Genomic DNA, 24,646 nt, shown 5'->3' on the forward strand with positions numbered 1-24,646 from the left:
CGCTGAAGCTCGCGATTGCTCCGCTCCGATCGAAAATAATGACTTGGACAGAGCGACGAATGGTTGGGTATAATTTTAATGGAGACCCACGATGATTGATGACTTTGAAAATGGAACTCTAGAATCCAAGGACTATTATATGTTGCCATAAAAGGAAATGATAAATTATAAGTATCACTAAATCACTTTCCCTTTTTTTTGTACATAATTATGATTTCGTGTCCTAAAGAGGTATTTTACAAGAGTTTATGAAAATATGTCTAAGCATGGTAAAGGAACTTTCCTAATTCAAGTAAATTTCCTATTTTGAATAGATTTCCTAATTATGATTTCGTGTCATAAAGAGTATTTTACAAGAGGTTTTTGAATTATGTCCAAGCATGGTGAGAAAAGTTTCCTAATTCAAGTAAGTTTCCTATTTTGAATAGATTTCCTAGTTGAAGAGGGTTTTAAAAAAAAGAAGTTTCCTTTTTTAGATCAAATTCTTGTTATATTTAAGATATATATATTTTTTGTGAAGAGCATCAAAGATGAGCTTTTGCTTGTGAATTACGTCCCAAGTGTTTGAGGTCATGAAAATTTTGTATTAAGATTTTGTGAATTCCTTCATGAGATTGAGATATTATTTCACTTCATAAGGAATTGTGGGGCTAAACACCGTGTGAGTTATTGTGTGTAATTAGAGGTTAGGAAACACTGAAAGTGTTTGAGTGGCTCGAGTGTGGCTGTAATGTTCGTTGTATCGCTTGATCTATAGTGGACTTTTTTGCTACTCTCCCTATGGACGTAGGTCATATCGATCAAACCACGTCACATCGATTGAATCATGCAAATCCGGTGTTTGATCTATTTCTTGTTCTGCCTATTGTATTGTTCGATCGCTTGTTTCCGCAATAATTGGTATGAAACCTAGGTTTGGCTGAGTCGAAACGAACGATGGGAAGGATTTTGATTTCTAGAAAATATAGATTAAGGGTTATCTGTATTATACGAATTTGCATTTGCCCCAATCTGGAAAGAAACCAGAGTTGATGAAGCAAGCTGAAAAGGAATTGCTAGATAGATAAGTGGTAGGTGTTATTCAGTTGACGTTAGCTCATAATGTCGCCTTTAACATCGTAAAAGAGAAAATTACTAGGGGTTTGATGAAGACTGTCGGACATGTACGAAAAGCCCTCTGTGATTACAAAAAGTCTACTTGATGCGATGTCTATCTTATAGATGGGCAAAGGTGCGTCGGTTGCTGGTCATATCAATGAATTCAATGTAGTTGTAAGTCAATTGAGTTCAGTTGAGATTGATTTCGAAGATGAGGTACATGCTTTGATTCTATTATCATAATTGCCTGATAGTTAGAATACTACAATTACTGTTGTAAGTAATTTCTATTCATCAACAAGCTTAATATTTGATGGGGTTCAAGATTTGATTCGAGTGAGGATATCCGTATAAGAGAATTTGGTGAATCTATATATGTTGCTTTAGTAGGTGAAAGTAGAAGAAGAGCTTGTACTTGTGTTAGCAGAAGTAGTATAAACCTAATCAAACATAGTCAGTTTAGGATTAGTGATGCAGTCTGTTAGAATTGTGACAAGAAGGGACATCTTAGAAGGGATTGCCTTAAATTGAAAAACGAGAAGGATAAGGGAATTATAGTTGAGTTTTTTGATGATGGTGCTACTGTAGTTAATAGTAATTCGTAGAGTGTTGATTATGTCTTGTAAGTTACTGAGGATTCGTCGTTTGACAGATGGATTATTGATTTCAATTGTTTCTTTCACGGTACACCAAATAGGAATTGGTTTACTACTTATTAGTGCATAGATAATAGTAAAGTGCTGGGGAACAACGCTGAGTGCAATGTTATGGGTATTGGTGATTGTGGAAAAAGTTGGCTTTCTCTCTCTTCTATTTTTGTTAAGTTACAAAGAAAACACAAGAAGCATATATATAGGCTTAACCTTAAGCCTAGCACAATTACAGAAATAACCCAACTTGTTAACATTATAATAAATAATAAACCCAACACTCCCCCTCAAGTTGGGGAGTACATATCAAAAAGGCCTAACTTATGGCAAATGTATGAAACTCGTCCACGTCGAAGAGGTTTGGTGAAAATGTCGGCTAGTTGTTCCTCAGATCGTGTGTGCACCAACCGTATATCACCACAATTCACCTTTTCCCGAACAAAGTGACAATCAATCTCTATATGCTTTGTTCGTTCATGAAACACTGGATTGCTAGCAATGTGAACAGCAGATTGATTATCACAATGAAGAGTAGATGATCCAGTCATAGGTAGTCCAATCTCAGTCAACAACATACGAACCCATTGAAGTTCACTTGTAACATTAGCCATAGCACGATACTCGGCCTCTGCACTAGATCGAGAAACAACAGATTGTTTCTTACGTTTCCATGACACAAGATTGCCACCAACAAAGACACAGTATCCAGAAGTAGACCGACGATCCATAGGGCAACCGGCCCAGTCTGCATCAGAGTATGCTGTCGCCTCCAAAGATTTAGGGTCAGAATAACCAGCTATATGAAGATGACCCCGATTATGGAACACAAGTCCTTGACCTGGAGCTCCCTTCAAATAGCGAACAATGTGTAGAATGGCTTGCCAGTGAGTAGTACGGGGAGAACTCATGAATTGACTCATCACACTAACAGCAAAGGAAATATCTGGACGAGTAATGGTGAGATAATTTAACTTGCCTACTAACCGACGATACTTTTCGGGATCATGAAGAAGCTCTCCGTGTTCATTATCAAGCCTCACCCCGGGGTCCATAGGTGTGTCACTAGGCCTAGCGTCATGCAAGCCCACCTCCTTAAGAATGTCAAGAGTATACTTTTGCTGAGAGAGAGCGATATTGTCATTAGTATAGCCAACCTCTATGCCAAGAAAATATCGAAGACGACTCAAGTCTTTAGTATTAAACTCTCTGTAGAAACTGCTTAAGGCACTGTATACCTTCTACGTCATTCCCAGTAACAATAATATCATCAACGTAAACAAGAAGAATAACACACCCCTTTGAAGATGACATACTAAACACGGAGTGATCCACACTGCACTGATGCATGCCAAAAGTAATAACCGCATCACTAAAGCGGCCAAACCAAGCACGAGGAGATTGCTTAAGTCCATACATGGCTTTTCGCAGCCGGCACACCTTCTCCCCTGAGCAACGAACCCGGGTGGTTGCTCCATATAAACCTCCTCGTGAAGATCACCATGAAGGAATGCATTTTTGACATCAAGCTGATAAAGAGTCCACTTAAACCGGGCAGCCAAAGAAATAATGATACGGACGGAAGAAATTTTGGCCACCGGAGAAAAGGTCTCATCATAGTGGATACCATAAGTTTGAGTATAACCCTTCGCAACAATACGCGCCTTCAAACGCTCAATTGAACCATCGGGACGGTGTTTGACGACAAAGACCCAACGACAACCCACCAATTGTTTGTCAGGAGGCAAAGAGACCAACTCCCAAGTCTTATTATGATGCAATGCAGCCAACTCCTCCTCCATAGCACTAGCCCAACCTGGATGGGCCAAAGCCCCCTGCACACTACTGGGCACAGATACAGATGCAAGAGATGACACAAAGAGAGACATCTGAGAGGTTAAATTATGATAAGATACATAATGAGAAAGAGGATACCGAGACCGAGTACGATGAGCAATAGGAGAATCGGCAGGAGTTGGTGGAAGAGGATCAGAAGCCGGTGCCAGAGGTGGTGGTGGGACGTTTGCTGGTGGAGAGGCACGATCCCAAATAGGGCGAGGACCACGTCTGTAGACTTGAAGTGGAGTTGATCTAGGTAATCCTGGCGGAGCATTAGTAGAAGGAACAAGCGGTGGTTTCGGCTGAGAAGCAGTCGGAGTACACGGCAACGATTGATAAGGTCCAGAAGGTGGCAGAAGATCCATCGTTAATGGCGCCTGAGGAGAAACATTGCCAAAATATGCTTGATCCTCAAAGAAAGTTACATCAACAGAAACATACTCCCGACGGCGAGTAGGACTATAACAGACATATCCCTTTTGAGTACGGGAGTAACCGACAAATATACATTTTTCAGCACGAGGTGATAATTTATCCGATCCAGGAGACAAAGAATGAACGAAACAGACACACCCAAAAATACGAGGATGAACAGACCACAAAGGACGATCGGGATGACGAAGAGCATAAGGGATAGCTCCCTTCAACACAGAGGACGGAAGACAATTAATAAGATGACATGCTGTAAGAAGAGCAGAGCTCCAAAATGACTTAGGCATATGGTTATGGAGAAGTAGACAACGAGCAACATCCAACAAATGACGATTCTTTCGTTCAGCAACCCCATTTTGTTGTGGAGTGTGAGCACAAGAACTCTGATGTAAAATACCATGCGACGCGAGAAATGGAATAAAGGTAGAAGAAGAAAAATATTCACGAGCATTGTCAGTGCCCAAGCACTTAACATGATAGCCATATTGAGTACGAACTTCATTATAAAAATAGCGAAAAGAAGAAAACACTTCGGTACGATCTTTGATTAAATATAACCAAGTTGTACGAGTACAATCATCAATAAAGGTTACAAAATAGCGGAAACCAAAAGAAGACTCCCGACTAGGACCCCAAACATCGGAGTGGACTAGCTCGAATGGCTGAGACGCACGACTCAAAACACGAGGGGGAAAAGACAAACGATGATGTTTCCCCATCTGACATGTTTCACAATCAAACTGAAGACTAGAACTAGACATAAAAGGAAAAAGTCGGAGTACGTCTGCTGAGGGGTGACCAAGGCGACAATGAGTACAAAAACGACCCCCACTAGCTCCTTTAGAACCGCCACTACCACCACCACAAGGGGCACCTCGGCCCTGAACACCACGACCATGAGCTCCTTGACCACCACGAGCCACCATAGCACTACTGTGTGATATAACTAAAGTTTGGGGACTCGAAGTATAACGAGCAGCTCGAGAGTACACTTCTTCTATGGAAGGTAGAGAGTCCAAAGAAGTAATCTGTTGCCGAAGGGCATTGTGACCTGGACCAAGACCTCGGAGGAAGAGGACTATCACCATATTTGCTTCTCGTTGTTGCATTTGAGTAACTGTGGTAGCCGGTGGAAGGTAGGATTTGAGACGTTGATACAAAGATGAAAAACGAGCATAATACTCTCCCAACCCGGCATCACCAATTTTAGCTTCAAATAAAGCTTCCCACATATCACAAACTCGACTTATATTATTCTGTCCAGAATAGAGTAGAGCACATTTTGTCCATACCTCACGACCTGTCGTACAATCCATGAAAAGATGACGGACAGATTCAGCCATACTCCCCCATAAAAGAGTATGCAATGCAGCATCAGTGACCTTCCATTCTTCTTGACTAGCTAGATCTGCAGGTAGTTCCTCTTCAAGCCATCTAGACTGACGATTAGCATAAATAAAAGTAGAAAGAGCCATTGACCAAGTAGGATAATTGGTACCATCCAACTTAACCAAGGTAGTGTGTAAGCCTGTCATACCATTTGTACCACTCTGATAGGTACCAAAAGACCCTGAACTAGAAGTAGCATTATGAGGGATCACCCCTGAAACATTAGACGGAGAGTTTGCTGGATCCGTAGACATATCCACAAATTTGACTAATCGGAAACCCCCAACAAAAATCTGTCTTCAACATCACTTCCAAATAAAGAACCAATGTCTAGTGATCACACGTCCCTTAGCCAACTACTACTATCACCAACATAGATTGATCATCTCATAAAAAACTCACTGATCGATTCAAAATGACACCACAATAACAATTAAACGAGTCCTTACAACCCATAAAGCTTCAATTTTCAGCTCGGAACAGCAACAACATGGGCAATACACCAATGTAACGTCTCAGAAGACACGAAACGAGGCCTCACCTGCTGCGACTCGGCAGCCGCGACAGTCCGCTCACACCCACGAGCTCATCGTCCCCGTCCCTCCGCCGGTACTCAGCGCACATGAAGAACTGCTTCACAGTTAGCTTTGAAAATCCCTTCAACGCCAGAACCCACGTGATCTTTGACTAATCATCCGCAGAGCCACAGCCTTAGAGGAGTGGACGACCTCTCCTTGAAGGCGAACAGGAGCACGACCACCGCGAAGACCAGGTTCCACACGAAGTTGAGGACCACGATTGGCCTTGAGCACGCGGCGAATAGGAGAGGGAGGCGGCTCAATTGCACAAGCTGGAGGCGAGAAATGAGGGCGACCCGAAACTTCAACCGGGCTCACTTCTCCCGCCAAGTGAGCTGGAACAGGTCGCACCAGTTGGAGCAGCTTAGTCGCACCAACTGGAGGCGAGAAGGAGAGCTCGCACGGGTAGGGCACGAGCTGGAGGAGACGAAGAGAAAGAGAGAAAAGAGAGCCAATGCTCTGATACCATGTGGAAAAAGTTGACTTTTTCTCTCTTCTATTTTTGTTAAGTTACAAAGAAAACACAAGAAGTATATATATAGGCTTAACCTTAGCCTAGCACAATTACAGAAATAAACCAACTTGTTAACATTATAATAAATAATAAACCCAACAGTGATATTAGAATCAAAATGTCTGATGGTATCGTGAGGACATTGGCTGAAGTGAGGTATGTTTATAGAGTTGAGAATAAATCTAATTTCCTTAAGGGCCATGGATTCAACCCTGCTGAAACTTCAAGGTGAGACCATAACGGATTTTGCCACGGAGACGTCGTAAGTATTTGTTCGAGAGTATGAATTGTGGCATTTGCGTTTAGGGTATATGCATGTGATGCAGCTTAGATCAATGGCCGTTCAATACGGCTGTCAGAGAAATTATGGATATCGCACAGTTAATTCACTTGCATTTTTTAAGACTGTTATGATTTCCTTCAGAAAAAATGCTAGATTAATGCTAACAGTTGTGGATTACTTGAGGAATACTTGGGTGTTTTTGCTGATGTACATATTTGATGTTGTTGTTAGGATCAGGCATTTGAGAGTTTTGATAAAATAGGAGACTGGTAAGATGATCAAACATGCGTGGACTGGCGGTAGTATGGAGTTTTGTTCGGAGCTATTAAATGAATGATGTATGAAGGAAGGCATAGTGAAACACCACATTAGTACTAGTGAACCACAACAGGTTACGGAGTTGATGAGCAAAAAATTATTAGAGATGAATCATAAAATGTTCTCTAATGTTGTTATGACTAAGAGAATCCTAGCAAATGCGCTTAGTACAGCGAGCTATCTAGTGAATAGATCCCATCAACTGTAATTGGATGTTGCACTCCTGAAGAAGTGTGGTCAAGTGACGTTGCCGATTATTTTATTCTAAGAATATTTGATTACTTGTGTTATATTTGAGTGAGGGATGGTAAGCTCAATAGGAAGGCAAGAAAGTGCATGATCCTAGGCTATGCACAAGGTAAACAGGGTTATCAATTGTGGTGCCCGGAATTAAATTCATCTGTTTTTAGCAATGAAGTTACATTTGACGAGTCTTTAGTACTTTGGGTAGAGGTGGGACGGTGTTCAGCTCAAGATGGAGTTGCAATAAGAAACTCCTAAGATAGCGAGTATTAGGGCGATAATTGGCATAGATGGCGCTTCTTATAGCGAGGTGAAGTCTATAGAGCCAACGGTTACTATAACTACTGAATTTGACAAAGTGCTTGTTCAATCTCTTAACAGATACGGATGGACACAACAATGGTTTTGCATTCTCTGTGGTTAAGGAAGTTGTGTCGGAAAATCCTTATGGAGTAGTTAAAGGTACAAGTGAAGCTGGTATTCTAACGAGGTCCATGATTTTTGCAAAGTTCAAGCGAGGCTTGGACTTGAGAAGTGTATATGGTGGTTGAGCCCAGGGCTATGGGAGAGTAGTAGTGCTCAAGTTTCAGTGACGCGCGAAGTGATTGTGACTTGACTCAAATGTAGAGATTGTTGAAAATTGATCTCGAGTTTGAGCATGAAGATGAAACTTTCCTAATTCAAGTAGGTTTTTGATTTTGAATAGGTGTCCTATTTAGAAAGGTTTCCTTAAAAAATGAAAATTTCTATTTTGGATCCAATTCTTGCCTATATATACGAAATTGATGTTCTTTGTGAAGAGTATCAAAGAGGAACTTTTGCTTGTAAATTACATCTCAGGTATTTGAAGCCATGAATTCTTGTATTAAGATTTGTGAATTGTTTCATGAGATAGAGATATTATTTCGTAGGAACTGTGGGCCTAAACACTGTATGATTTATTGGGTGTGATTAGGGGCTGTGAAATACTAAGAGTGTTTGAGTGACTCGAGTGTTATTGTAATATCTATTGTATTACTTGATATATAGTGGAATACTTTGCTCCTCTCCCCGTGGAAGTCACACTGACCGAACCATATAAATCTAGTGTTTGATCTATTTTTTTGCTCTGCCTATTTTACTGTTCGATTGATTATTACTGCACTAGAGGTTTCTCATAAATGTGGTGATTTTCTAGACGATATCTAGAGCACCCATTTAATCTTTATAGGGTGCCATATTCATTCGATTTCATACACACAAAATAATTATCAGAGTCACATAAATCAATGAGCTTGAGGTGGCCCCATGATCAATAAGACCTTATAAGGCCAATATAGAGTAACTTAGTCATTTGTGCGAGGTATATTGTAATAAACTTGGGTGGTCTCTGAATTTTTCTTCAATGTTTTAATGTGGGTCCCCAAAGTTTGTTTTTTTGTTCAATTTAATCTCTGAACTTTCAAAAATATGTCCAATGCAGTCCTTTCGTTAAGTTTAATACCATTAGACATGATCAACAGGTGAAGGACGCCCTTGGCTGGATTTCTTAAGCCCGCTAGGCGAGCCTTGACAAAAATTCCCGGCCCCGCCTGGCTCAACTCTCCCATTTATTAAAAAACAACTCATTGTATTAATAATTTTATTTGACATTTAAAATATATACACACTAATAGGATAGAAATAAGCCTAAATTTTGAATGATGGATAGAAAAATAAAATAACAAGAAGCTCTCAAATTATTTTATATTTTTATTTATGTCTTTTAGCTGAAATTTTAAAAATAAAAGAATAAATAGGTGGCTTGATGGCGAGCCCAGCCCACCTATGTTTTTGTCATCGGAGTGTTCATTTGATTCATCTAGAGAAAACTAAAATGTACCAGAATCTTCGTAAGCATTACCGGTGGAGTGGTATGAAACTTGAGGTTATTCGGTGTGTACGTTGTTACTTGACTTGTCAACAGATTAAGAATGAACATTAAAAACCTGACAATACTTTATGGTATGTTTGTTTTGTGAAAAATAAATGATCTGCACAACATTTTTCTAAAAATAATTACTTGTATCACTTACATAAACGAATGAACGGAAAATATTTTTATTATCCACGAAAATATTATAGACATAAATTGTTGTTGATAATAAAACGTTTTTCATCTTTCATTGATTAATTATTTCAAACGATATACGCAATTGTTGCAACCTTCACAGAGATTAACCACCAAAAGAAAGCTAATGGATTATTAAGTCAAACACTTAACACGAGTTCTCCCAACCCATACCAACTCAACTTTGAGGTTTCAAATTAATCATTTAAACATGCAATTTAATTCATTTAGGAGTCACCACCAATCTATTACAGGTTGATTAGGAAACTCAAGTAAAATGCCGGAGAATATTTTACTTCTGTGAACTAGAGAATTCATGGATATGGGGGCTTGGTTACGCTGGATAGATCTAACGTCCCACCGGTACCTTTTCTCTTTATTTCCAAAATGTTTTGCAAGCAGTCTTGGTTGATTTTAATCCTAAGCCACTAACATACAATGGGTGATCATGCAGGTGCGCAGGTAAAAATTAACTCAATAATCAAAACAATAAATAAATTACATAAGAAGATAGAAAAATCTCTAAGCAACTCAAAAGCATAGCTTTATTATCATCTCACACATCAGGTGTTCTGCAGAACGTTAACTATAGATCAAATTATGATGTTCTGTATATGCCTAACCTAGACATGATTTATAAATGCAATGATAATAAATTCTTTTTGAGTTTCTTTTTATTTAAAATAGACGCGAATTAATTTAAATGACATGACTACATGAGTTCTCAGCACATGCATTGATAAACTAGAATAAGATCTAAGTGACATATACGGTATGTTATAACTAAGATTTAGTGCAACCTATATGCAATTCTAATGACATGAAATAGGATCAGTTATGAATTAAACCTATCATTTGACCATGCAGAAGATTAATTATTTTTGTGTCTTCTTTTTAATAAATAGAAGACTAAAGTTTAAGACACCTAATATAACCTAAGTGACTTTATATAAATAGGGATAAATGCATTGAAAGTCCTAAAACTTATCAAGAAAGTGCAATTGAGTCCTGAAAATTGTAAAAAGTGTAATCAAGTTCTAAAACTTATCATATTGGTTCAAATCAAGATGAAGTTCAACGTAACAGTCAAAAGTGGAAATTGTCAAAAGAAGCATTTTGATGTACGACATATTGAAAGTCTCAAAAAAACTTTATGTTAGAAGGATACCAAACATTGTGGGATGAGAAAATGTCATTTTACTGGAAAAAAAATTGTGCACTAGATGTTGACATAAAAATTAATTTGGGTAATGTTTAAATGCACTAAAGTACCTTAGGGCCTGCCCAACACTCCATAAGCAAACAAGCTGCAACCACAGCAATTCCGATACTGCCCCATTTATCTTTCTGAATGTTCTCTTAGACACTGGCCAAACTGTCACAAAACATGTCGCCTGAAAAGTAATTTTATTAAGCAACATCATTGAGATTGTGGTACTCATTGATCTCTCAAATTATACTTATTGAAATTGGAATTTTGACAATCCTTAGATACTTCCTCTAGTGCTTTTGCTGAATCTAGAAGTCACCAAATAACCACTTAAATGGAAATGTACTTTCCCTTTTGTTCACACATATAAAAAGAGGGAGAGAATAAACTTAGTGCTAGTTTGACTCAAAAGTCAAACTAATTGTGATCAGACAGAAAACTCACTCATAAGCTAACTTAAGCAAGAATAGATTAACCCAAGATTGACCAAGAAAGGTAGTAACGACTTTTACGAGATTATGAATGAGCCAGGAAAAACATCAGCATCGAGCATATTCACCATCATATGAAATTTCTAACATTGCATGGTTTTTTTATCCAATGATAAAGTCAAACAAGATGAACACAAGATTGACCAAGAGAAAGCAAATTTACTTGTATGAGATTTGATGAGAAGGCCCGAGAAGATGAAGACGACGCCAAAGGGTATCGAAACCGCTATCGCTCTCAACCCCATCGCCACAACACAATAACAATGTTGCAAGTGAGAAGCAAATGTGGAGGGTGATTTCACAGATCTTTAGAGGTTTGATGTTTGAGTTGCAGGGACAAAAAGGGAGGTCGTGTTACTAACAAAACCATGTGTGAGGGGAACGATTGATTTCAAGCTTCGGGCATAGATTTCTAGGGCCGCTAACCCTTTGCTGTCATGACAGCATTAGCAAAACCAGATTTTAGAAGCATTTCACATTAATCACCTGCGAAACTGAGACGAGTTTTCCTAGGGTTTACCGTAACTGGGGCTGGCAGTTTCGTTGAAGCAAGAACCAAACTCCAGAGCCCATACTGTTTTTAGCCTTAACCTACCATAGTAGTGTATTGAACCACATGGAAATTGATGATACGATCATCATTTCAGATCTAGTGAAGTAGCAAAGGAAGATTACGACTAGAAATAGTAATCCAATTTTAGGATGGAACATCGGGTCTGTTTGTCTATCAAATTAGATCGATCTTAAGTCAATTCTCACTGGGGCTAATATCTGTACGCTAATTGGAGTTATTCTGCGACTTTTAGGCGTATTGACTGAATCGTAACTATTTTTCAAGAGCTGGGATTCTTTTTTTTCCGGCTTTTATACTTTTCGGCTTTTGGCAAGTATTCGTTTCCAAAGTTGGTCATACTCGTAATAGACTTTTTGGATGAACCCACGGGATATACATATTAGAGTGCTCTTGAAGTATCACGTGACTGTTCACTAATCAATCATCTAACACTAATTATTATGTTAAATTTAATCGTGTTCTTTTGATTGATGGAGTGGGCAGTCACGTCGTGCTGAGAGAATGATGCTGAATGTCCCTCAAACACCCCCCCCCCCCCAAGCAAATAATGCCATTAAACCAAAGATTGGGTTGCATTAAGCAAAATGTTGCAACCAGTATAGTTATTTGGAGTATGAGCACGTCATCTTCAGTTCCCTGTGCTTGCTTCCTAAGGAGCTTGGAGTCTTAAAGGAGCTAATGTGACTAACAGTCTAAATTTAGATCCAGGGATAATCTTAGATAGCATTCCCACTATGTCCGAGGAACCTAGCTAGTTCTCGAAAGCATCCTATGCTGCTTATTCTTCCTTTTCTTCTCCAGTAGCATCTTCTTCATTGACTTATTTGTTTGCGTCGAAGAGATGTTGTTCTATATCTTGATTCCGCTCTAGACCCGTAGTACCTTGTCTCAAAGCTAGCTTATGTACCTTATACCACATTCAAACTAGTGGGCACTGGCATTGGTTTCAAGAGCCTTTTCGTTGCCTAATTGCTGAGGCCTAGGACAAATTTTACCCATCGACATTAGTATAGGTTGCAGAGAAAGAATGTTAGTAAATGATCATACTGACAACATTAACTAAGTAATTTTAATGTAAATAGAGATCAATAAAAGTAGGATTTGGTTAAATGGTGCTATGAGTCAAGCGCAAAACCGAACGCATGCTCAAGCATCCTGCAACTAAACTCTAGAAATGTTCCCCAGAACACATGCTCAAGCCTCAACATGCATGTCTATGTGAATTGTCTCTAAAACCACTTCATTCTCTCATCAGAACAATCAGAACATAGCAGATGACAGATGACCAAGCATCCAAATATTTAGGTAATGCAGTGCTAACCCGACCCTGACCCAACTCGCCCACGACCGGCCCACGACCGGCATCCTGGCTTGTACTTTTGAAGCATTCCTTGTTGTCCACTCAAGCTTTTGATATCCCAACAAATTTGGTAGGATTTTTGGTTCAATATGATGATGGTAGAGTAGTTACTGCTTGGCTAGGAACAGATGCAGATAGAAGAATACTAATGACTAGCACACTCCGAGTCTGTTAATAATATGATCCGTGTTTTGGCAAGTTAATGTTGCTGACCTAACTTTTCGGCTCACTAGCTGTACCTTTTTCTCAAAATCAGGCCAGTGTGCAGACTCTGCTCTTCACGAAGCATGATCTAGGAATTCTAGAATCTGCAACCACCTCACACTGGAATTAGGCAGTCATCAATGAGTCGAAAGACTCTGATGTTAGCCGAATAACTGACTTAGATCAGATACCGAGGAGTTATTCCCAGTTGAGATTCTAAAGTAGTCGCCAAATCCTTTTTGTGATTGCTGAGTGTGATTTCTTTCTAGAACGCTAGTGCGAGTTTTACCAGTATTAAATCAATCAACATCGCGTTGAAAAACAATGTCGAAGTATGATACACAAGCAGAGCCATAAACGAGGAAAAGGTTCCCAAAATACGAATTACAATAACATGTGCACGAATTTTCATGATCGTGATTATAAAATTTCGTAGGTGATGTTTTTAAAAGATTATAAGTCTGGGCGTATAGATCACTGCTCATTTCTGGAGAAGTCTCTCCCCTGCAGGATCTTGCTGAAGGGCCTCAACGGGAGTCGAGCGGTTAGACTCTGAAGACTGAATGAGGATTTGCATTGCAAGAGTTACAAGCACCAAAGCTGCTACTACGATCACGATGCCTTCCCACGAGGTGAGCAATGAGGACCACAGGAAGAATTCAACGACTCCATAGACCAGTAGGCATGACCAAAAAATGACCACCTGTCGCCAGTATTTAGAGGTGATTAATGGGCGGGAAGGAAGAGGTGACAGGTGAGGAGCAATGAAAGGACTAGTAGGGAAAAATCATGGGGTCACACTTACCAATAGAGACTTTATAGGACGCCCGACATCTTGACGTTGTTCGGTACCAAACAGGTCTTTGGCATGGTATTTCTCCAGGAAAGCATCCTTGTTGATAAAAGAAAGAGGGATTAGATATGTGGGTACACACATGAATAGGATCATAATTTGGATTTTCAGTCGTCGTGAGTTGAGTCGCAAATGCTATGTCACAATTTGGGAATTTTAAAGGGGACTCATTTCAAGCAAATGCAGATGCTGCATGTGTATCAAAAATTTTGGCCGAATGATAAGTGAAATGGTGCTTTGAATCACAACTCTTAAAAAGTTCTCATTAAAGCAAAATTCCAGTTGGTGCAGATACACGATACCTTAGTCACAAACACGTCTTTGCACCACTGCGCAATGCCGTCAGGTGTTTCCGGCAATTCTTGCATCGAATGTCTCTTGATTTGCAGTTTCACCTGTTAAAAGAAATGAATTAGATCCGAAACCTTCCTCTGAAAGAAAGAGGTAAAAGAGGAAAACCAAGCACTAGGGAATAAATGAACGAAATATGGTAACGGCAGACGTGGCATGTAAAGTCACGAAAGATAGATGTGAATTCAAGCTGAGTGACTAAAATGGCAGATAGCTGTGAATTCAAGCTGCTCTTTTGAGTTATTATTATCAATGGTTTTGTTAGCTTACAATAGCCGGATGTCCTCTAATAAGTCTGAGCAACGTAGGTGGTTTCTGATTACTTGGAACAGCCACCGTGCAATCATAAATGGCGGGGACAAACGAGCGCATGTGAGTCACAGCTGAAACAAAGCCCTGAATCAACAAGCAACATTATTCTAATTAATATTCTGGGTTAGAAAAAGAATCAGTACTCTGCCCTAGCCAAGCTCCAGAGGACAAAAATCGACTGTCATTGCCTACTGAATGATTCTCGATCTAGCAGTAAACCAGTTCCTACAACCTTCACAGATAGAAAGTCACCCAGATTAAAACTCCTTAGTCAATTCGCAAAGTAGCTTAAGACCCAAGCAAAGCGACATAGTCACTGCTCGTTTGAAAATGTCAAAGTGAGTAACCTTAGTTCGAGGAATCAAGACGTTCCTAGGAAGAGGCAACCCTCTAGAGGCGGCATACTCTTGAGCTGCTTGGAGCTTTGCCTGCGTGAAACGAGTTCCCTCCACGAAAAGGGCCAACCAGAATGGCATCGGGAAATCATGGAGCCTTTCGAAACCTGACTGGAGCGCAAAATTCAGTCAGACCCGATATAAATCTAGCATGCAGGCAAAACCAAATATATTTGAGACGTGCAAATAAGTCACCTTTAGCGTGTTCTCATCTTTGGCCCAGCTTCTGTCCAAAAATACATAGTCCGAAAACCACATCGACCAACCTATGACCTGCATGTGTTCAGCAAGAAAGCTATTCTTTGATCAGTGTAATTGGAGAAAGAGACTTAGCTGAGTATAATGACACTATATAGTCTAATAAACTATCAGGAAAGAAGCTGACAGGGAGAAATTTAGCCTCTTTCTTCATGATAGCAAGTGCACTGCCAAGACAACCTGCACGCTGCAAGAACAAGAGGATTAATGAAGAGATTTTTTACATTTTTTTTTTGTAATTAATGAAACTAAGAAACCCAACAAATGTGAGGCGGTGGATGACGCTGCAGACTAGGTGAATCTGTTCACGGTCCATAGGACCAACAGAACCCCAGGAATGGTGGGTATGATTGAAGAGATCTAATTATAGAGTGGAATTTTGGATCTCTCTTCATCACTCTGTTCAGGGAGTGACCCCCGAAGTGAGAAGAGCTTTCACAGCAAATCCAATGGCCCTTCTGTTCGAACAAGAGAGAAGGATGATGCCCGAGTAGATGGAAAGGGAAAAAAAGACAGCTTTAAAACGGCAGAGGCCATGAATGCACAATGAAAGTTTATGTGCAATACAGATTCAAGCATTTAGTCAAGTAACCTGTCTGTAATTTCACAAAAGTTCAACCTTAAATCACTGGTTAATGATAGTAAAAGACACAAAGGATGAGTTCTGAAGCGGAACAGTTCCAATCACCTTTTCAATAACTCACTTCTTTTGCTTTTAACATTGAGATGGCAGGAGTCTGATGAAATTCATATTTTGAAGTATTTGAGCCTAACTTACGGAAAATAAAAAAAGACGATCTACATAAATACCACTATCAGTTTGGAGTATAGGTAATGAAAGAAAATTCGAAGACAGAAGAAAGAAGAATGTGGCGTTGATGATACAAATACAGAATGATGTAAACTAAGTCACTGGAAGGAACAATTCAGATTGATGAGCACCTGAGCTATGACCCACCCAACAAGCCAATCAATGTCGCTTCTATGATTGCAAATGAGAAGTGCGTGTTCTTTACCTGGGAATTTCATCAAGTCAAGCCAATTTCAACATTTCATATTAGGGAAATTCAAAGCCATGTGAATATCAGGGCTATCGGAGCAGAAAATAGAATACTTAACTTTCATAGGATAATGAATGTATTGACTTACCCATCATTTCGTAAGCCTGAGAATCCATGTAGAGCTCTACCTGCATGGGCACGGAAGCTACTTAGGACACGAAACTGGACACAGGATGAGAATATGAAGGTTCTACGCACGTGCATGTGCATGTTTTAATCTCTTAAGGAATGCTATCCTTTTGGAGTGCCAGAGGGCAGGACCGCGATTGTACTAATAAGCCGAAATATCCGAAATCAATTACCAAAGTGTTAACAGAATTCTACCAGAAAATGATACACAAAAGAAATTGCCTCAGAAAGGATTTGATGAGAATTTGAATATTACTGCTCCAAGCATTTGCAATTGCAACCAAAATCCGAGAATGTGATGCCGAAAGATACTTAGAATTTTTAGCTACAGTGGACTCGAATAGGCAGAGGAGGAGTGACAGGGCACAGATGCAATGACGAGAAAGAATGTGAAAATACAAACAGGCTAGTTAAACTACCTTAACACCAGCCCACCAATCAAAAAGCCAAATGAGTTCCAGCGAGAGCAATTCCGCGACTACTTTGTTGATCTTTCGATACGTACTCTTAGACAGCGGACGAATGAGGACATAGAAGAATGCCTGCAAGCACATGAAAGCCAGCGAAAAACTGAGGTTAGATATGTACAATGAGATTAAGCAACGATCAAATTATATTTTTTTCAAAGAGAACTCGAGGAATTTACTCTAAGCCTTGAAAAAAACATTGAAGAATCATGGTAGAGAGGTCACGTTTATCGTTAAGCAGAATCAAGCAGAAACTCTGTTTCTGTTCATCCCCTCTTTTCCCCAATTCGACGTTTCTCCATTCCGATGTCATTGCAAAGTCTAGGAAGAAATCAACCGAACTGATCCGAAATGTCTCGCGAATAACTCAGCAGTAAAAGCCTAAATCTTGCAGATTAAGATCTAGGCAAATGACCCGAAAGCATCGGATTTGGATATATAGAGGTGTGGCATCTCATTCCAATTTATAAGAGCAACATATGAAGCTATTTTAAATTCCCATCTTCAGCCATTACCTCCATTCCAAAAATCTGATCTGATCTCACTCATTTTTTTGTACCAAAAATGAAAACCTTCTGAACAATGTGAGATCCGCGACCACATTGATCATTTATAGCTTTAAAAGGAGCCAATCGAACAGTAACCAATCAAGCATTGAATGAAAACTCTCAAGAACGTCAAAATGAAGATTCAACTGATGAGTACCTGAACAAGATTGAGGACAAGGCCGGAGAGAATGAAGAGCATGCCGATGGGAACGACGGTGACTGCTGCCGGGACCGCCATAGCTCACGACCACCTCTTCAATTGCTCACACACGTACCCTCTGACTCTGAGACAATAAGCTTTGATATAGAGAGAGAGAGAGAGAGAGAGAGAGAGAGAGAGGGAAATGGTTGGCTTGGAGAAAGGAAATGATAATGGTAAGAGGGTCGGAGTATTTGTAATCCGATTCAAACGCTTGATGTACTCCAACCATGCATGTGCATCAAGCGTTAAAATCGGATTACAAATGCTTCGTACCCTCTTAACAAAACCATTTCTTTTGTCCAAAGCCAACCATTTTCCCCTCTCTCTCTCTCTCTCTCTCTCTCTCTCTCTCTCTCTCTCTCTCTAAATTTACCAACTTGGGTTGTCGTCAACGTGAACAGGAAGACCATGAGCACAGAGAACACAACACAGACGCAGCCAAAAGAAAGAAAGCCTTAGGCCGAAAGGTGGCTGAACTGGATCACGTGGAAACAGGGCAGTGCCCGTGGGATCCATCACGTGAACATTTTACATCGATCACTTCACGTTTAGTTAGATTAAAGTTCTTCATGGGGCTAAATGAAAGGACATTAATTTGGGTTCGGCTGTAAAACAGCAGTTGAAAGTTTTATCTAGTTTTCATCCAGAAGAGAAGGAAAGGAACCCGAAATTCAATCATAGATAGAATTAAGCAAGACACCACTGATTGAAAATCACGAGTATTAAGAGGGGGAAACAGTACAACCTATAATCACAGACTAAACACAAAGATTTATTCAAATATATAGGATGTGTATGTATATACAACAGTTGAGTGTTGATATCCATGTGTGGAACAACCCTTCTTATTGATTTATATGTAGTGCTTTCCAAAAAAGATGAAAGAGAATGATGGGATGATTCCAAAAAGTCTTAAACGCGGCAAATTCGGTCATAAACTTTCTGACCAATTTAGAGCTAAACATTTTAATGATTTTACAATATAATTCATCCGATCATAAATTACTGACGTGGACGCCAGTCGTACGATATGACACGGTTAGAGCTGAAAATGATGAGCTTCGCAAGTTTATTTTTAATTTTTTTTTGAAATTTCTCTTGTTTTTCCTTTTCTTTTGCTTTCGCCTGTGGCTAGTCTCGGTGATGGCCAATGACCAACCACAGGCGAGGGCCAGCAACGACCACACTCACCGGTCACAGGCGAGGGTCGCCCTCCTCGGGCGAGAGGTGGCTGGCAAGTGCACGCGTGGTCATACCACATAGACGACCAGCCCTAACTAAATCGTCACGTCAACAGTTTCTCACCAAAATTGTCGGAAAGACTACATTGGAAAATCGTTAAAAGTTTTAGGACTAAATTGATAAAATTGAAAAATTTAAGATGAATTGATCGCCGTACAATAAATTTAAGTCTTTTTGAATAATTTTTCTTCAATTATAAACTTTGTATTTAAATAGTATAAAAGTCGTAACAGTTTGGGCTTTTTACCGATATCAATTCGATTTTAAACCGTCTGAGGCGAGTTACTGACAGGTCAAGCAACTTTTTGTTCCGGTGGGAATTTGTCTAACACGAACATTTTTTACGAATTTACGAACATGGAAAAATAAGAATATATATATTTATTGAAGAAAATCAGAAAAATAGAAAAATTAGGAGAAACCAATAAAAAGAGAAGCGCGACATCTAAAAGAGGAGAGGCGTCTCCCTTCCGGAAGCTGAAGCTGAAAGCCAACGGAGAAAATGGCAGCAGCACCGGCGTACCAAGTTCAGCAGCCGCACCAGCCGGCGTCCGCCGAGGAAGTGAAGACTCTCTGGATCGGCGACCTGCAGTACTGGGTCGACGAGTCTTATCTCTACGGCTGCTTCGCTCACACCGGCGAGGTCGCTCTCTCTCTCTCTATCTCTCCCCCCCTCTCTCTCTCTCTCTCTCTACCTGTATTATTCAGCGGTTGATATATCTTCCATAGGGTTCGTTTGGTTTGGTGGACGCTTCAGTCCGGGCGTGGACGTGGGTATGGAGTCATTAGTTGATCTTGTTGCGGTTTAGGTTTTAACTCTTGTCTTCTTGAACGTTGGGGTGTCGAGTGTTGAGTCTTTCGAGTTCCCCGTGAGTTCACGTGGCGCTCCGTGCCGCTTCGCCTTTTTCGCTCGCTGCCGGGCAAATGCCGCGGGTCGAATTTGCTTCTGTTTAGCAAAGTCTTGGAATGTTTAGCAGAAGATAAAGGAAATTAGGATGTTGGCAAAGAAAATCCTGTGCTGTTTAGGTGTCGGGAGCCGTGATGTGCACCCTAATTTATGCAGGTTGTGTCGGTGAAGATCATAAGGAATAAGCTTACGGGGCAGCCGGAGGGCTACGGGTTCGTGGAGTTCATGTCTCACGCGGCTGCTGAGAGGATTCTGCAGACGTATAATGGGACCCAAATGCCCGGGACAGAGCAAACGTTTAGGTTGAATTGGGCATCATTCGGTATGGGGGAGAGACGCGCCGATGCTGGACCTGAGCATTCTATTTTCGTGGGTGATTTGGCACCCGATGTCACGGACTACCTGTTGCAAGAAACTTTCCGAGCTCATTATCCATCTGTTAAAGGAGCGAAGGTGGTTACTGATCCGAGCACTGGGCGCTCAAAGGGTTATGGATTCGTTAAATTTGCGAATGAAACAGAAAGGGACCGTGCCATGTCAGAAATGAACGGCGTCTACTGTTCAACTAGGCCGATGCGTATTAGCGCGGCAACACCGAAGAAGACGACTGGAATGCCTCAGCAGTATGCTGCTGTGAAAGGTATTTTTGTATTGGACATTTACTTTAGGCAACTGCATCATCTTTTGGTGGCCGTGATTTTTTCCCCTGCAGTGCTTCATTCGCTCTCTCTTATCATATCAACTTCCCCCACAGGCTTCTTTAGTCTTTCTCACTGGTTTTCTTGTATATTCTCGAGTATTGGATTGTAGTTTGTTATGGTCCAGCGCCTAAGGACATAGAAATTAGGCTTAATTTGTGATGAGAAATTTGTCATATGTAGTAGCTTTCCTTATGGCATAGATATTTTCTATGAATGTACTCAATCAAAGGCTGAATTGTTTTTGATCTGTCTTTCCGTGTATGTTGGACTTTGATAATATAAATAATAAATAGCTCTCTAAACATGCATAATGCTGCAATATGTTTACTGATATAAAGTTTGCTTATGAAACATTTCGCAGCGGTTTACCCAGTTGCAGCATACACTGCTCCACCAGTACCGGTGCTACCAGTGGATAATGATGTAAATAACACCACGGTAAGTGGAAAATGCTCACCTTTACATGCAGTTCATTTTTTAGAACCTTCTAATTAGTTCTACTATGCAGATTTTTGTGGGGAATTTGGATCCAAATGTTTCAGAAGAGGAGCTGAGGCAAATCTTTTTACAGCTTGGGGAGATTCTAAATGTCAAAATTCCTGCTGGGAAGGGATGTGGATTTGTAGAATTTCGAGCAAGGTTACTATATGTTATTGCTGTCGCTTGTTGTGAATCTTCTCATACCATCCCTTTTTAGTAGTAGTTGAACTTCACTATTGCATGACATGGATCAATTTCTCTACTCGTTTTGCATTTACACTCCAAATCTTTTTGTTTCGCTAGACACGATGGCACATGTTTCTGCTCTTTATTTTTGTCATAATTATGTTGCATAGGGCATCTGCTGAAGAAGCCATTCAAAGGATGCAGGGAGCTACAATTGGTCAACAAGTTGTTCGCATTTCTTGGGGGCGAAGCCCAACTGCTAAACAGGTTTGGAATCATGCATATAATCCCTATATTAAATCTTGCTTTAATAGTAGTTGCCCCCCTCTAGACCTGTTACGCAATTCTTCTCTTGAGAGCATCTAAAATTTGAACCTGGAGAAAGTGACCACTGCGAAAAACATGGATTTGCTTTTCTTTTTTTTCTTTTCTAACAAAGACATGGATTTGTTAATATGGTGTTGGAAAATGATGGGAACGAAAATGATGATGGTTAAATTATATCCCACTATTGGTATTCAAAAGGCCACCGTCCTGCACTTTTGTACTCTTTTTGAATAGTGATTAAGGAGCTTATTTGGGGTGTTGCTAATTCTGGAAAGACATCCGACCTTCAAGGACTGCATTTCCTTAATTAACCCTTTCACTGGAGAACGTGTAGAATTAGTTCACAAATCACGATCACTGAAGTAGAAAAATGGCTTATTAGCTGTCTATTTTTCCAGTCTTAACCTTCATTTGTATCTGCCATAAGACTTGAAATTCTTGAAGAACCTTTGTAGAGAATTTAACTTCTGGGGCATCTAATGGAATCTAAATGTCATGCTCTTCTCTGTTGCATTTCCTTGCTTATCCTTGGGTAATAGTACTTGGCAAGTTTACTTTGTCATTTGGTGTTACTACAGTTGTATAGTTTTGTACACTTCCTTTTCTCATCTGTATACATTACATCTTAGCATTTGACAGTATGTGGTATCAACTTGTAGGACGTGCCTGGTAGCTGGGGCCAGCAAGTAGATCCAAGTCAATGGAATGCTTATTATGGCTATGCACAAGGCTATGATGCGTATTCTTATGGTGCTTCCCATGATCCATCTTTGTATGCATATGGTGCTTATGCTGGTTACATGCAATACCCTCAACAGGCAAGACATTCGCGCTGTTCTGCTTCGTACTTTGTATACTCCTGTCTTCAAATCTTTTTAATGATATAGGATCTAGCATCGTAAGTATTGCTGGTTCTTTGAAGATAATTCTAACTAAATTTAAGCCTATCTTGTATTTTTTTCAAGCCAAACCTTGGGGTTTTGATAGTAGATATCCCTCTTCTTTTAAATCTTTTGCAAACTTTCTCATAATCGTTGCAAAGCATTTGAAAGGTTGGGAGTCTATTTCCAGTGATTTAAAGGATGGAGGCTACTTGCAACAGGGGAGGAGGGTTATTTTGTTTCTGCAAAGATTTAAATGGTCTAGTTCTATTTGTAATATATCTGGAAAATGAAGTTTGCATTCAACCCCTTATCTTTTTTCGAATATGGAGGAGGTTAGGACTTGTTCTCCTACGCATTTGAGCTAGGTAGATTTTTACCACGACTGTCCAGATCCTGAGGGGATTGAAGTTCATGAAGTGAAAGTTCTGTGGCACCTTTGAAAGTTTGCTCCTTCTTTTGCTGCTTTTCTCTTCGGACTTTGATTCTGAAACAAGTTGAGAGGCTTATGTTTAACATTCTGGTTCAACAAGACACTTGATCATCTGAGTTCATATTTCTGGTTACAACGGGATCTGATTTCCCAGCGAGAATGATTATGCTCTAACTTTCCTTTCCTTTTGATAGTTGGGAGAAGATATTCAAAGTTACTCGTAATATCAAATTGCATATCACTTCCTTTTCCCTGGAGTTTCGTGAATTATAGTTTTAGTGACTAGCATTCTGTTATTGAAGTTTAGGTTGAAGGTGTTCAAGAAATGGCTGGTATGACAGGTGCCGTTCCTACTGTAGAGCCAACTGATCCCCTGGCTCCTCCCGATGTTGATAAGTAAGTCTCTTTCTTTTTTTCAAGACATGGCACTAGCTAGGAGGAACTAATTTCTGCATTCATAACAGCTCTCTCTTTGGCGATGTAGGTTAAATGCTTCTTACCTTTCTGTTCATGGGAGTGCCATCTTGGGCAGGCCACTTTGGTACAGAAACTCATACTTGTCTCAAGCATAGGCAGTTCAGAGTGGTTCCTTGCCTACACATTTGGTAGCTGCTCAAGATAGAAGTAATGCTTAGGCTTCATGATGAGAAGTCTGCTGCTGTGGAAGATCTTTCAGTGATATGCTGTATCTGGGCAGTCCTACTGGGGGAACTGGATGATCGGAGGACTCAATTATGGAACCTCTTAGCTTCATTGGGACTTTTTTTTTTCTAGCCAGAAGCTTCATTGGGACTCAATTTTTTCAAGAAAACCTTCTATAATATCGGAGAGATAAAATTGTATGAGAGAGAGAGAGATGACATTGGACGGATACCCTGTGTCATGGAAAAAAAGGAAAAGAAATATCACCTTCAACGAATCCATTTTTGCTGGCCCCGTCTCTCAATCTGAGTTTAAGAGACTTCATTAGGGGAAGTAAGAAAAGAAAACGAAATGGAGCTGCCTGAGGTTGTGTATGACATAACTAGGCGCATCCTTACTCTAATTGAATTAAGCATCTACGTTAACCATGCTTTGTCTTTCTTTTTTGAGATTGTGGTCATCTGTATAGTAGTACCAGAGCTTCACTATTGCTCACTCTGAATTAGTTTCAAAGACAGGCGACTTTCTCAGCTCGTGATGATGGGTTTCATGAATCTTGTTAATGTGATTGCATCTAGACGGAAATTCGTGGTGAGACTAGGCCGCTTGCTTGACGAGCTAATACCCATGGTAAGATGTTCTTGTCAATATATCGCTTGTGGAACAAAACAGAGGGATAAAAAGAGAATTGGTGACCAATGGAAAGATATTCTTAAGGTGCCCTAAGGCCTAGTTTGTGCCTCTGTACGTACTTGAGAGTTTGGGTCTGCCAGGGTTGCAACATCCTGCACAGAAGGACACTATCTTTTGGTTAAGGTGAGGTCCCCAGAACACCATAAAGATGTCATTGTGGTTCTCAAATGGGACAACACTGGTTAACCTAGCTGTGTCCCTGCAATTGCGCTGTCACTTAACACTGTTATACCTTATGGGCAGAAGCACCACACAGAGTACTTGTAGGATCTGCTATTTCTTAATGAGAAAATGATATATAATATGATC

At 40.1% G+C, this 24,646-nt stretch overlaps 2 protein-coding genes across 2 annotated transcripts; one reads left to right on the forward strand and one right to left on the reverse strand.

Moving 5' to 3' along the window:
* Positions 1 to 13,563: 13,563 nt before the first annotated feature.
* Positions 13,564 to 18,132, reverse strand: LOC115675148 (1-acyl-sn-glycerol-3-phosphate acyltransferase 2). The gene is made up of 11 exons (XM_030597759.2): positions 17,801 to 18,132; positions 17,048 to 17,170; positions 16,588 to 16,627; positions 16,381 to 16,454; positions 15,566 to 15,625; positions 15,376 to 15,453; positions 15,133 to 15,291; positions 14,744 to 14,869; positions 14,425 to 14,517; positions 14,075 to 14,161; positions 13,564 to 13,972 (listed from the first exon to the last, which is right to left on the reverse strand). The coding sequence occupies exons 1-11, from the start codon at positions 17,879 to 17,881 to the stop codon at positions 13,751 to 13,753; spliced, it is 1,143 nt and encodes a 380-aa protein (XP_030453619.1). The 5' UTR covers positions 17,882 to 18,132; the 3' UTR covers positions 13,564 to 13,750.
* Positions 18,133 to 19,528: 1,396 nt separating this feature from the next.
* Positions 19,529 to 24,070, forward strand: LOC115675140 (polyadenylate-binding protein RBP47B'). Its single transcript, XM_030597753.2, has 8 exons — positions 19,529 to 19,730; positions 20,151 to 20,634; positions 21,057 to 21,133; positions 21,204 to 21,334; positions 21,532 to 21,628; positions 22,348 to 22,506; positions 23,310 to 23,398; positions 23,487 to 24,070. Exons 1-8 carry the CDS (start codon positions 19,590 to 19,592, stop codon positions 23,572 to 23,574), a joined length of 1,266 nt encoding a protein of 421 aa, XP_030453613.1. The 5' UTR covers positions 19,529 to 19,589; the 3' UTR covers positions 23,575 to 24,070.
* The last annotated feature ends 576 nt before the right edge of the window (positions 24,071 to 24,646 follow it).

The sequence above is a fragment of the Syzygium oleosum genome, unplaced genomic scaffold (genome assembly GCF_021117445.2).
Source record: "Syzygium oleosum isolate NSW1041296 unplaced genomic scaffold, Sole_v2.1 Sole_v2.07, whole genome shotgun sequence".
Taxonomy (NCBI): domain Eukaryota; kingdom Viridiplantae; phylum Streptophyta; class Magnoliopsida; order Myrtales; family Myrtaceae; genus Syzygium; species Syzygium oleosum.

Bases quoted from the DNA above. Each gene is read 5' to 3' on its own strand.
- LOC115675148 (XM_030597759.2), bottom strand. From the start codon at position 17,881: ATGGCGGTCCCGGCAGCAGTCACCGTCGTTCCCATCGGCATGCTCTTC. The intron at 17,171-17,800 runs GTACTCATCAGT...ATGTGCTTGCAG, and splicing joins TTGTCCTCAATCTTGTTCAG to GCATTCTTCTATGTCCTCAT. The intron at 15,454-15,565 runs GTCAGCTTCTTT...GAACACATGCAG, and splicing joins AAGAGGCTAAATTTCTCCCT to GTCATAGGTTGGTCGATGTG.
- LOC115675140 (XM_030597753.2), top strand. From the start codon at position 19,590: ATGGCAGCAGCACCGGCGTACCAAGTTCAGCAGCCGCACCAGCCGGCG. The intron at 22,507-23,309 runs GCAAGACATTCG...ATTGAAGTTTAG, and splicing joins ACATGCAATACCCTCAACAG to GTTGAAGGTGTTCAAGAAAT. The intron at 23,399-23,486 runs GTAAGTCTCTTT...TTGGCGATGTAG, and splicing joins GCTCCTCCCGATGTTGATAA to GTTAAATGCTTCTTACCTTT.